The 14,017-nt window shown below is 40.0% G+C and overlaps 1 protein-coding gene across 1 annotated transcript in view; it reads right to left on the bottom strand.

Moving 5' to 3' along the window:
* Window positions 1–1,889: 1,889 nt before the first annotated feature.
* The window catches only part of RAB30 (RAB30, member RAS oncogene family), a 73,017-nt gene continuing 60,889 nt past the window's right edge, over window positions 1,890–14,017 (bottom strand). Inside the window, exons 4-5 of the mRNA XM_016206857.2 lie at window positions 9,499–9,682; window positions 1,890–5,318 (exon numbers count right to left, since the gene is read on the bottom strand). Of these exons, the coding sequence (XP_016062343.1) occupies window positions 5,068–5,318; window positions 9,499–9,682 (435 nt within the window). The 3' untranslated portion in view covers window positions 1,890–5,067. The remainder of the gene's footprint in view (window positions 5,319–9,498; window positions 9,683–14,017) is intronic.

Below are 14,017 nucleotides of genomic sequence, written 5' to 3'. Positions count from 1 at the left end.
TCTTGGGGACCGCTTTATGTCAGTGATCCACCAGCCCCTCTCTGTTGGGAGCTGCAAAACTTCATGTTGGTAGAGTCATGGGATCTTCACCTGAAGATTCCGCTCTACTAAAAAGGCCTATCCTTAAATCCTGAAGAGACACCAATTATTCACTAAACTGAGCCTGGTCTATTATTGGCAAGTGAAAAACACACAATTTTCACGATTTCATGTAACTTCTACTAAAATAATGCCTTTCTAAATTTTTTTTAACTCAAGAACCAATTTGTGATTTCAACAGGACATCAGTAAGTGGACTGGCAAAGCAATCGCAGCCTAGGGCATAATGGCATGTAGTCTTGGCCTGACAACATGTAACCAACCTCCTTCCTGGAGGGTAGGATGCACTTTTGGTAGAAGAGCAAAGCCTTTTTTGTCTTAAACCATTAGCTGTAGGTCAACAAATATTTAATTGAACATGTTATGAGGGGCAAAGCACTGCAACATAGACTCTTCAGTTACTGGGTCATCTGGTCCTACGCCTAATCAATTCTGGGATCCTCTCTACATCATCTTTGCTGAGTTCTTTTCTAACCTCTGCTTGACAGACTATTGCTGAAGCAGCTCCTTCTATAGTGAGCCATCTTTTTGAGAATGTTCTTCCTGATATGGAGCCCAAATCTGTGACCCTATGGCCTCTATTTAATGGGCCTCAATACACCCCTTGAAACCAGTCTTGCTCTAATGCGCTAATTGTATTCCTTTCTCTTTTCCAAGCTAAATCTCCCCTAATCCTTCAAAGGTTCAAATGTCTTAAATTTTTAATTCCTTGACCATCCATGTTATGCCTCAAATTGTTTTTAATTTCAAAGTATGGCCCAGCTGGGTGTGGCTCAGTGGCTGAATATCAACCTAGGATGCAGTAGATCGCAGTTCGATTCCCGGTCCGGGCACATACCCGGGTTTCGGGCTCGATCCCCAGTTGGGGGCGTGCAGGAGGCAGTCAATCCATGACGACTCTTATCATTGATGTTTCTATCTCTCTCTTCCTTTCCCTTCCTCTCTCTGAAATCAATAAAGATATATTTTTTAAAAATTAATTTCAAAGTATGGCTTCCAGGAATAACTGTAACATTCCAACGTCATAGACTTAGGAAAGGAGATGAAGTGTCATCTCCCTGGTCTAACATTACTGTATTAATTGGCTGTCTGAAGGAATGATAAGTTCTTAATTCAGTATGCTTTCTACCACCCAAAATGAAGAATGTAAGGGAAGGCAGGTTCCCTTCCAAACACAAACAGGCTCATGTGACAGAAACAAAATCTGAAAAGAAGAAAACACATCCCTCTCTTATCCCCAAATTAGTGTACAACTATGCTGCTCATGACTGAAGGGTGGGACACACATGTTTTTATCACTGCTTTTGATTTTCTAGTTAAGTCTTAAAAGTATTACTATACTTGCATTAAAACACATCTGTCCACGGTTGAGGAAAGTAAGTAACCAGTTGCAGTTTTTTAATAGATTCTAGATGAAAGGGCAAACCCCAGGGGAGCTCTTCCAAAGGCTAATGTGGCTTGGTTTATAAAAAAGATGTTTTCATTTAGTCAAAATCACAACTGGTATTTATTCAGAATGATTCATTACCTGAAAGTTGATGCTGAATCTGGAAGCATCACAGGATAGCTAAATGGGATAAATGAGGCAAATCGTTTTAACACTGGGAGTCACCAGTGTCCTCCAAGAATATACATTTATGAATGGAAAAAGTGTCCAGTTTTCTATTAGGTTCTTCCTCCACCCTCCAAGAAGTCTAAATTGCTTTAAATAATCCTAATCCAAATATCTTATTTTGGCCAGTGGCCTTTATCAAACCCTGAATCAGAAATTAAGACATCAAATCAATCCATTTGACTTTCATTTTTCGTTTTCTTGCCACTTTACTCAGGAACAGATGTGAACATGAAGTCAATCAAAGGGGAAAAGTAAGGCCAGGAAAAGCTAAAAGGCTAATCTAAGTGATCCATACAAAGAGTAACTGGCCCTGTAGAGTCAGAATTAAATGTTAACACAATTCAACACATCCAATAAAAGCATATAAAGGAGCAAAGAGCCTTGCATAGGTAAAGGAGAAAGCACAAAATCCTTTGAGGAGACTGTCCACACAAAGCTATAAAATAAATCATTAATATCAGCAAGCTGTATGACTTCACAGATTTTCCCAAACCTGACTTCATGACATGAATATGATACAATTTTATTGCCATGTATTTAGTAACTTTATTAAAAGAAGAAAAAGATCATACCAAAAATGGAATTAGACATGGAGTCTGATAGTCTTCAAATGAAGTCAAACTGAATTATGAGAAAGCAACTCTCTTTTCATCCACCATTAAATGAGAAGTCATTTTTATTTAAGAGGACTCATCCTAGCAAATACTGCCATGACAATAAGAACTAGTAAGCAAACCAGTAAGTTTAGGTCCTGGTGTGGGCTACGATGACATCTAATTATAGCGTCCTTTCTCAAGTTCTTTTTGAGAAATTTCTATTTAACCGAAAAAGTTCCTCTTGACACTCAGTTATTTATTCAGCTATACTTATTGAGCACCTACAATACTGTCAGGGATTATTCTCAAACTTGAGCTACATCAGTGAACAAGTGTCCATAAGGCCTAATCTGAAATTCACACAACTGGGGGGGGGGGGGGCGGGGAGCAAGCAAGCCCTACATTCCCATGTGTCCTGCTGATGGGCCATGGGTGGGTGGCTGTAAATTACACAAAGGCTGGAAGGAGCAACAGGGAAGAACAGGGCCAAGAGCAGAGCTTTCTAATCCCCTCCTAAGTGCAGCCAATGGTAGACAGAGGAGGGTAAGCCTTAGGGAATAGGAATTTCAGAATGCTAGAATGACTCTAGAAGCTGTTATTTTACATAAATTTGTCCAATCTGACAAGATCCTATCCTCTAAGTTCACAAAGCAACTTATTTTCAACTCGCTGCTCTGAGACAAAGTTGGGTCATGATGTCCTAGGGTAATTGGATGTTTGCCCTAATTAAAAGATAATAAATCTAAACCTGGGGACATTTCCTCACAGTTGAAAAAGAGAAGTTCTGCCCACCTTGATCAACTAGTTTTCTGAATACTTTCAGTTGTTGGCTTAGTGGAGAAGCCAGGAAGGGAAAGGCGACAGTTATAAATTATTTCAGTTGGTGTTTATTCAAATGATTCTTCTTTCCTGTAGAGACAGAGTCTAAAATAAAAGCAATTCAGACTTGTGGGATCTCTCTTACCCATACGATTAAGACAAACACAGTGGGGTCAACCAAAAGTACCAGTCCCTTAAAGAATAATGTATAGTCTCCGTGTGCAAGAGGGGGGTCACTCTGAAAATGCTAGAAATTCTTTATCAATACTGTCTCTATGTGATTCATTTCTTTAAAATTAGCTTTCAAACATCAACATATCAGGACCGAGGCTGCCACCATCTATAGAAACAGTGGAATTGCATATTAAACCCTTACTCCATTACTCATCCCTTAGTTATGCTAAGCAGCAAGCTACATAAACATCTGACAGTGTCAACAGCATACAGGTTTAATTATTTTCCCAATTTGCATTTATATCAGTGAACAAATTGGAAGGTATCAAAGTATGGCACTGAAGAAATAATACATATTCAGCAGCATGTCTTCCATTTTTGAGTCCTGGTTTAAAATTGGCTAAGTAAAGGCATATACACCTCCATTTGCATTGGAGATTTGCAGTAATACATGCAGATAAGGAAAGAAGGGAGTTAGGAAGAGGGAGGGAAGAAAGAAGAAGGGAGAGGCCAGGAAAGAAAAAGAAGGGAAACAGGAAAGAATGTATGGTCTGAGAGTAGCATTACCACACAAAGAAGGTGACAAATGACAACTGAACCTGCTTCCACAAGCAGAAATTTTCTAAGGTTTTCACTGAAGATACAAAAATGGTTCATGAGAGTTTTCATCTGTTGCTCTTTTCACTTATCATACTGAAAACCTACAAAGCCCTAAACCTTGGTCTGTCCAAGATAGATAGTACCAGAAAGTAAAAGATGTGACCTGCTCAAGAGCTGTGCTCTGCTTGGAGCTCTGCACTGCAGTCCATTAATCCACAGTATTTTGGTCAGATCTGGTCTGTTTTCTCAAACTTACTAATAGTGTATTAGAGCTAATTGTTTATATTAGAATATTATCAACCGTTCTTATTTTTCTTTTTCTTTTTTTCATATGCTTAAAGGGTGGGAAAGATGAGAAAACAGAGAAGAAAACAGTAAGATTTAGAGGGGAACATGAAGGGAAAGTATTCTTTTCCAACAAATCCACCCTAGAAAAGATATAAGGAGACTTTGAGAAAGAGTGCTGATTCATGGACTTCCCTTATTTTTTTTTATTTCTATGAAATACATTTAAGGACATCAATGTACTAAAACGTTTGGTCTGTGAAATAGCGGAATCATTAGCACCAAAAGGAGTCATGAGCTTGTATATATCATTAAAACAATAATTGTTAACTGTTGGTCATGGATAAAGGTTTCATTTCATTTTTACATCCCAAAGTTCTTGAAAGTGCCTGTGGACAAGAGACATAACACTTCAAAATCTCCATGGGGTCATCGACACGCACCACAGAGACAGTACTTGGCCTTCCCAGTTTTGGTTTATCTGGTGGACAAGAAAACCAAGGCCCCTAGAAGCCCTAAAGAGCAGCTCCCACCTGCACCCACTGGTGCACAGGAGGGATTCCCCTGGACTGACTGTGTTCAGGAATGCGCTTTTGCTTGCTTTTTTTTTTTTTTTTTAAAGACAAAAGCAACATGCTCTGCAGGTCATGGAGTGCCTAGTGCAACTTTCTCCTTGCTCTGACTCCAGACTGCAAAAGGATGAAACCGTTACGTGTTCTGCTAATCCCGGCCTGGAGACCAGGCCCGTGGCCTGCCATGCTTTGTAGACTCAGGAGTCAGAAGGTCTGAGGACGGGCGCCACCACCATCGCCAGATCTCCCCAGCAATTTGTGGCCCATCGGGGCAGCTGCTGATTCCTCCTGCTTCTTGCCTCGGCCTTTAGTTGAAGTTACAACAAGTCAAATAACTGATGGTTTTCCCCTCTCCAGGTAAGGGCGACGACACACTGTTCACAAGCGTGTTCTGCCTGGCTTCGCTGATGAGGCGGCACGCCAAGTCAAGGAAGAGCTTCTCCACGTTATCAGATTCCTTGGCAGAGGTCTCCAGATAATACATGTCCTGAGCTTCTGAGAATTCTTCAGCTCTCTGCTGGGAGACCTCTCTCCTTTCAGCCAAATCAATCTTGTTGCCTAAGACAGTGGTAGAATCACAGATGGAATCATTATTTGACTTTTTGAAGGCTCGGAAACATCGAAATTCAATTCCATAGCTGAAGTCAAACCAGAGAGATGGGCTAGTAAAGCCAAGCAAATGGTAGTGTAATTACTGGAATGTTTATTTTAAAATACCAGTGCCACTTGTAACGGCAAAGAACTGGAACTAGCCCAAATGTCCATCACCTTTGCACTGGCTAAATACACTGTTGTACACCCATAGTTATTGGGAGTTATCTGCCACTGTAAAAAGCAATTAGGACTGTCTCTACATGCTGCCAGGTGAGACGCGAGGATATACTGTTAAGTGAATAAAGCAGGAGAAAGCATATATAATATATAACTGTCTATTTAAGAACAAGGATGAGAAAAATATACACACGGTTTATTTGCTTACTTTTTAATGGGACAATAAACCCAAATCTTAATTTTAAAGATAATGGTTACCCATTAAAGGAATAGGTTAAGGGGTAGGGAGGGACAGAAACTAGAACTCTCTAAATCTACCTTATTTTACAGATTTGACTTCAGAATCTTATAACTGTTTTACATGATTATATAATTAATTATAACTATAAAATTAATATGGAATGAAATTTAAAAAGCAATTCCTATAATTGAAAGCAAAATTAAACAAATGAACCTGTTCATCATGAAGCGGCATAGCCACACAGAGAAGCGATTTCCCGTGAGTTTAAGGGACAGTAATTTAACTGTGTATCCCCAGTGGCATATACCCCAAGAACAAAAGGAGTTGAAGGAAAAAAATCTTGAATTCTTGCAGTAATCATCTTGTCAGCAAGTACTGGCATTGTTATTCTGAGGTTACTATGAATGTTTCTCAGGGATAAAGCAAATGAGTGATTATGCAGGTGTCACCAGGACAGGGATTTTGGGCATGAGAAAAAGGAAATACAGATATAAGATTAATGACATTAGGTAAAATTTCTGAATTTCTAAATTATAAGTGGAAGTATCAGTGTGAATAATTCATGCTGTATTTTACCTTTCAAAAAATTTACCTCTATTCTCTGGGAACCCTGACAAAGGTGATATGTCAACTATGTTACTTGGCAACATTTTCTACGGTAAAAGGGACCCTGACTGATAAATTCCTCTGGACTGGGGATTCTGTGTATGAATTATAAATACCTAATGGAAAGCCGTAACTCTGGGCTTCCCTGAGTGTGGTGATTCATCACCTGAAGAGACCCTGGAAGTTAGGCCTGTGGAGTTGTTATGAGTGAGACTGGCTCCTATGGGCCATTGAGGCTTCTAGGCCAGGGCAGATCCTGTGCTTGTTTGAAGTGAGCCTTTTGCCTCACACCTGAACAGTCCTGGGAGGCTCCATGGACTGCTATGAGGGCTGCTTCCACTGAAGAGGAAGGCCTGGTGCTGACCTCCTGTAAGCCGTGTCTCCTAACCTATACCCTTCTAAGTGAGTGTGATGCCCAGTGTGAGTCAAAATGTTTAGTAGAGCCTAACAGGACAACCCCTGTGGGCACTACAGGATTCACCACACACACTCTCTCCCTCTCTCTCTCTCTCACACACACACAAAAGCTCTGTCTATGCAAACGCCTAATAGTAATAACCAGCCCACTAATAAGAAGGATTCCCATCACCTTGGTTGTGGCTTCTAAATACAACATCCCATTAAAAAGAAACAGTGCTTCTTGAAGAAATGGTTAATTCCAGGTCTGGGATAGGAAATGCACAAGATGTGCCTGGAATACTTGTCATACCAGAAAACAAGAAAATTATCAGATTCCTGGGGTCATGTCCAAAGGACTCAGGAGCTCATCTGAAGAAGCTCCCGCTATCAAAGTTGGAAGAGTTGGAGCACTGATGATAACTGCAAGGAACTGGAATACACCAAATATATTTAAATATATGATGATATTCAAATACAAACTTCATTAGTTACTTTGGGAAGCTACTAGGCACCAACTCATTATCTTGAAAAGTGGTAAATTAAAAAAAATGAAGCATTTTTTCTTGATTGTCCTGTGAAAACTATACCTCAGAATACCAACTGTGAAGAATTTTTACAACAAGAAAACAAACAAACAACCCTGAATCTGAGCAGGCCTCTAGGTTTACCTACAAAGCTGCAAGAAACACAGGTGACGGAGGAGTACGTCAAATGGCACACCAAGCATGAACTAACAAAGTTCAGGCTTCAAAACTTTGAATTTTGGACAAGTACTTTAACAAATAAGTTCCAAGGGAGAACATAATGGAGGGATAAACTACAGATAAAAAGAGAAATAAAAAAAACAATTACAACATATGGATTTTATTTGGATCTTAATTTGAATAAAATAAAATTTAGTCAATCAAGGAAATTTGAACATTGTCTAAATTTTTGATGCTATTAAAGAATTATTAATATTTTTATGTGTGAAATGGCACTGTGGTTAGGTTCTCTTTTTAAAAAAAAAAAAAATCTTATCTTTTAGAGATATACACTGACATTTGAAAGATGAATTAATACAATACCTGCTTAAAAATAATCTGAAGGGGGCCCTGGCCAGGTGGCTCAGTTGGTTGCAGCATTGTCCTGTCCACCAAAAGGTTGCTAGTTCGATTCCCGGTCAAGGCACATACCTATGTTGCGGGTTAGATCCCCCATCAGGGTACGTGCAGGAGGCAACCGATCAATGTTTCTTTCTCTTTGTCTCTCTCTCTCTCTCTTTCTCCCTTCCTCTCTCTCTAAAAATCAAGAAAAATATGACCTCGAGTGAGGATTTTAAAAAAATTTTTAATAATAATCTAAAGGGGGGGGGCAGATAAAATAGATGGAGAATAAAATAAGATTGACCATAAATTAATAATTGCCAAAGCTGAGAGATGTGTACATGGAGTTTATTATACTGTTTTCTCTACTTCTGCTTAAGTTTGAAATTTTCCATAATAAAAAGTTTTAAAAAAAGCCAGTGCCTCTTTCCTACTGAACTGACTAATTATCTTCCCTCAAATCCTCATTCAACTTCCTTAGATTCCCAAGGAGTAATGATTTGACTCAAGTCTCAAGGGCTTTCTGTGGAACAAAGCCCAAAGCTGAGGGCTTTCAGGTGCTTCGTGGCAAAGGTTCTCAAGGGTGAAAGAGGGTTTTCAGGACCCAACATGGCACACTAGCTCATAGAGAGAGAGGCAGATCCTTAACCCAGTGGCCTGAAAGAAAAGTCCAGGGATTTGCTGCAAAGCAGCATGTTAAAGTGGACAAATACAGGGTTTGGGGTAGATTTTTCATGCTGTGTGAACTTGGGCAAACTATACACCTCTCGGACCCTTGGTTTCCTTATCTATAAATCATGACACATAAAGTTCCTAGTAGGATTCCTAGCACATATATGCTAGCTATAATGCTTCCTATAAAGTGTTTACTTAACTTACCCTTAGCCATAATTTATAACTTAGTGTTTCTGAGGTTCTCTACCCAGATTTCCAATTCAGATCTTGCTAGAATATACAGTAATATTCCTTCTTAGGAAAAAAACATTTTAACAATCATATATCATTAACATTTTTCTGTCACCACTAGAGAAACTTTTAATGATCTGGTATTTCACTGCAATTCCATTCTTAATGGGTGTATTTGTCACCATAGAAAACCACAGGCTGTTTTCTGCTTTCCCCATAATAAACAGAGGTTCTACCCTCCCACAAAATGAAACAAACTGCAGAATTTCCCTTAGTAGATTCTTTCTGAAAATTAGAATTTTTCAAGTCAGAATAAATATAAGAAGGGAAAAAATTAGCTAAAGTCCATTTTCTAGGCAAAAAAAAAACCCCATTGCTTCAATAATTAATTCTTTATCAACTCAACTTCTAGACCAGCACTTTCATGATCTCAGAACTAGATTTAAAATAATATTTAGCAGCCCACATAACTTCATGGCAGTCCATCTTCTTCCCTAGAGCCCACATTGATAGAAAATCAATCAGCAATATTTTCTACTTTAGTTTTCTAAACCAACACCATGGGATAGGACCTATTTCATTTTCTCTTTAGTTGCAGAACTGAATGTTGACTGCTTGAATTATACAACTGTAGACTATATTCTTGGAAGTATCAAGGCACAGCCTTTATGTGATTGTAACTTCTTTGATGCCTGAAAATAAATGTCTCTCCTCATCGGTCCTTACTTACCGACTAGCACAGTGATGACCTTGTTGCTGGCATATTGTTCTATTTCCCGCAGCCACTCAGGAAGGCAGCGGAAGGATTCTTCACAGGTGATGTCATAGGTGAGGATCAAGGCATTGGCGCTTCGGTAATAACTCTGCGTAATGGACCGAAATCTCTCTTGACCGGCTGTGTCCCAGATCTGAAGCTGGAAGGCATACAAGAAGGATCAGGTTGGAGAAGCAGAAAAGAAAGGCAGCACTGCTTCACTTTAGTTTAGAAATGGAAAAATCTTCACCCAAATAATTTCATAGTTATTTTCTGCCCTAAGAACAAAGCACTTACAATTTTTTTTTAAATCTGTTGTGTGTGTCTGCTTAGGGACAGGGGTTTGCTTTGTTGTTATTTTTGTTTGTTTGATTGGTTGGTTGGTTTTTTGCTTTGTTAGATTATTTAAGAATTTCCCCTTTACTCTTTTTCTTCTTTTCTTTTTGTTCTTGTTGTTTTTGAATTTACTGGAGTAACACTGGTTCACAAAACCATACAGGTTTCAAGTGTACAACTGAACAAAATTTCATCTGCACACTACATCGTGTGCCCATCACCCCAAGCAAAGTCTCTTTCCTTCCCCATCTCCCTTTCCCTCTGGCTACCACCACACTGTTGTCTGTGTCTATGAGCATTTATTACGTGTCAAGCTCTATTCTAAGCACTTTATATTCAATAACTCAATCCTCACAATAACTATGAAGTAGGTACTTTTACTGTATCCAATTCTCACATGAGGCACAGAGATATTAATTAACTTGCTCAACATCTCACAGCCAGTATGTTCCAGAGCCAATGCAACTGGGCATTATGGCCCCAGAGTCCCTGCTCTTAACCACAAGGCAGAATTTTTCAAGTTAGAATAAATGTTATGAAAGTCAGGATGCAGGGCGAGCTGTCATTCTGTGGTCATTGCATTTTCAGTCAGCAATTGCAGAAGAGAAAATCCAACTTCACCACCTTTTTCAGTTCAAAATTCAAACGAATATATTAAGGTATTATCTTTGTTTGTGAAAGCAGGAACAGTGCCATGGCAGACAAAAATAATAATTTTCTTCCACGGCTTTCAAGCTCTGTGACCTTGAGCAAGTCACTTAGTCTCTTCTGGCTTCAGCGGTTCCTTTATAAAAAGAGGTTAATAAACATAGAAACCTGTTGGAAGTTCACATTATCTGCAGTTGCCTACCAGTTCTATAACCAAATAACTGATGGTTCTAATAACAAAGAAAAAGGCAATACACTCTCACTTCTCCCCGAATTTCCCTGCACAGAACAGAAGATACTGAAAGACAGCTGTCCTCCAGAGAGACCCAAGTCAAAACAAATCAGAACGCCTCAAGAAATAACACAACAATAATAGTCTTCCCTCCCAATTGTATAAATTTCATGTGTTGCAAAATGCATTCACCCCATTAAAAGAACATCATTTCCTCAGAGGAGGCCTTCTGGCACCCTCTATTAGGCCAGGTTCCACACCCCCACATATTCTTTCCTGCAACCCACCCTGTAATTCTCCTTCATGGCACCTGACACTTTAAAATCATTTATTTATCTGTAATCATTTGTTTAATAGCTCTTTTCCTCACAAAACTGAAAGCTTCATAGGGGAGAAGTTCATTTTACTCAGTTTTTCCTGCACCAATTAGTGTGTGTGGCAAATAGGGAGCTCAAATATTTATTGACAGTCTCATCTAATCCCTATCGCAATCCATGGGTTAGGCAAGCTTATGCCTCCCCTTAATAACAGGAAACTCCACCTCTTAATGGTTACTCACAAAGCTGAGACTCAGACTCTAGGCCTCCTCCTTCCCAGCAGAGGACTCGTTTCATGCCCCTGTGCTGTGTTTGCTCCCAGAGACTGATTTAAATGTACATCGACATCCAGAGAGGATGAGTCAGTCGGTGTCACCCTCTCCATACCAGTTTAGCCGAGGAAACTGATGAGTGGCCGGTAGTCCCTGCCACCAATCAGCGGCACAAAGGCTCTCTGATTTGGAGTTACAGCTGCTCTTTGATGGGGTACATGGAAGTCTGTGCATGCTGAAGGCGACCATACAGATGTTCTGGCTTTTGCTGGGACAAAGGTTATTTCTGCTCTGCCCCAAACACAGGGACATGTTTCCCCTCTGCCAGGATCTCAGAACAAAAGACTTGTTATAATGCCACATAGAGCCTCAAAAACACTTGTGATGGGATTTAACACTGTCAGTCATTAGAAATCAGTATGTTCTCATGACTGGCACATCTTGAGAACAGCTTCGAGGATTAAAGCCACTGAAATGTTTTCTAAAAATGTAAGTGCACTGTCTTGCCAAGATGCTTTCTCATAGGAGGCTGGCCTATTTCTAGCCTTATAGTTGACTCCTGAGGATATCCATATTCCATTGCTTTTATCATTCAGCTCAGTTTCACCACTCTCTCTGCAATTCATTTGCTCCTTTGCAGCATTTATAGCTCATTAATATGTGCAGAGAACTGTGCTAAGCACAGGGAGAATACAAAGATGAGTAAGACACAATCCCTGATCTCAAAGAGCTCACAGCCTACAAGGAAGATAAACACAACATTAACTATAATAGAATATGAGATGTCCTTTTAAAAAGGCACCCGCAGGAGAAAGTGCCTCCTAGTGTTAGTCTCGTGCCAGTCAGTCTGTTCTCACTGCCACAGCCATGGGCTCTCTAACCTCTCTCTCCTCCAGCATGGGGCTACACTGTTCATCTGCTTTCTTCTTTACACCGCTGTTTACGCCTCTGCTACCTCACTGTCACAATAACCTACTGCAATCACTGGTTTACTAGTGTGTCTCCTTGCTAGACTGGGTTCTTTAAGGGCAAGGACTGTCTACTTAACTTTATATCCCAGTGCCTTCCTAGCATAGTACATGGTACATGATGGACACATTTCAGTAATGGCTGAATGACAAAGGATTGTGGAATCACAAAAGAAGGGTTAATTCTGTGTAATAATTAGTAGGGTATTAAAGAAGTTGAGCTAGATGATAGTAAGTTACAAGGGAGCCAAGGTGCTTTACCTAACACAGTGTTTGGAACAAAGCATCTACTATAACACAGGATGGATGAATAAATAAATGGACAGATGGTTGAATGAGCAAATATATGTGCATACTTTCTTCAAGACTTTACTATCTATGCAAATACACCTGATTAGAGAGAAGCCCAAAAATTAATCTCCTAAAGTTAGAATGTTGTAGACTAGCTTAAAGTTTTACTTATTGCATATTTATTTTTGATAGAGTAAAAAATAACAGTGGATAGGAGAAAATTCTATGTTTTAATTATGTTTTCTGTTCAAGGTCACCTTTATTAATGTAGAACACCTTAAAAAAGGGGCCTCTTCCTCAGCTGTGCCTCTACCAGTTTGACACTAACCTTAACAGCAATAAGAGCCTTTCTAATACTTTTGCTTTTCTGTCTTCAATCCTGGGAGCCATTCTAGAAAGAATGAGACTTGTAGGGGAGGGAGGGGGGTGACAAGAAGTAAGGACAAGACCTGGGTTCTGGTCCTTCCAGGCAGGTGATCTCTTTCCCACTGTTTCTATGGGGCTCTGAGAAAACCTGCAAACTACTAGCAAAAAGACACTTAAACCTCACCAAGAAGAGGTATGAGTAAATGTCCAATAACAAGGACAACAATAAGACAAGTGTTTGCCTAGCGAAGCCTGGGCAGCTGTGTCCTCATTTACTGAGAGACAGGAAGTTGCTCCTCAAGTGTCCAAATGGGTCAGGACTTCATTTGGGAGATTAGCCAACTCTCACTTGTTATGGATGAAGGTCCAGAGGCCTAAACTGGTGACGGTGACAGGAACTGTGCTGTGAATACAGATAAACAAGACACAAACCTTGCTCTTGGGGAGCCTATGGTCTCATGATGAAGTCAGATGTTATAAAAAGATGGGTTTTTAGCTGAGTACTTAAAAATGACATAATGGTGCCCAGGCCTGGTGGCTCAGTTGGTTGGAGCATCCTCCCGTATACCAAAAAGGTTGAGGGTTCAATTCCAGGTCAGGGCACATTCCTGGGTTGCGGGTTCAATCTCTGATTGGCACACGTACGGGGGGCAATCAATGTTTCTCTCTCCCCCTCTCTGCCCCTTCCTCTCCCTCTAAAATCAATAAAAAACATATCCTCGGGTGAGGATTGGAAAAAAAATTTTTTTATGAGGTTATGGTTCACAGAAAGTGGAATAAATCTAACACTTAAACCCGGGGATTCAGGAAAGAAAAATAAGGCTGTTCTTTAACAGTGGGGACCACTTCTTACTCAGCCCTATTCAGCCGCAGTGCCTGGCACATGCAAGGCACTAACATTTCTGGTCAAAGGAATTAACTCACACATATATTTGTATGTGAATGGGAAACTCAAACGTTTGAAAGTAAAATGCCTGAAACACAACACCTTGAGATCTTGACCACCTCTGCTCTGCTGGAAGAAGTGAGAGCTGCAAGTGGCTGTTCCCACCAATGCCTGCTGAG

Source organism: Miniopterus natalensis, chromosome 11 (assembly GCF_054644295.1).
Source record: "Miniopterus natalensis isolate mMinNat1 chromosome 11, mMinNat1.hap1, whole genome shotgun sequence".
Lineage (NCBI taxonomy): Eukaryota > Metazoa > Chordata > Mammalia > Chiroptera > Miniopteridae > Miniopterus > Miniopterus natalensis.
Note: the sequence above shows the minus strand (reverse complement) of the source record. Positions and strands in the feature narration are given on the sequence as shown.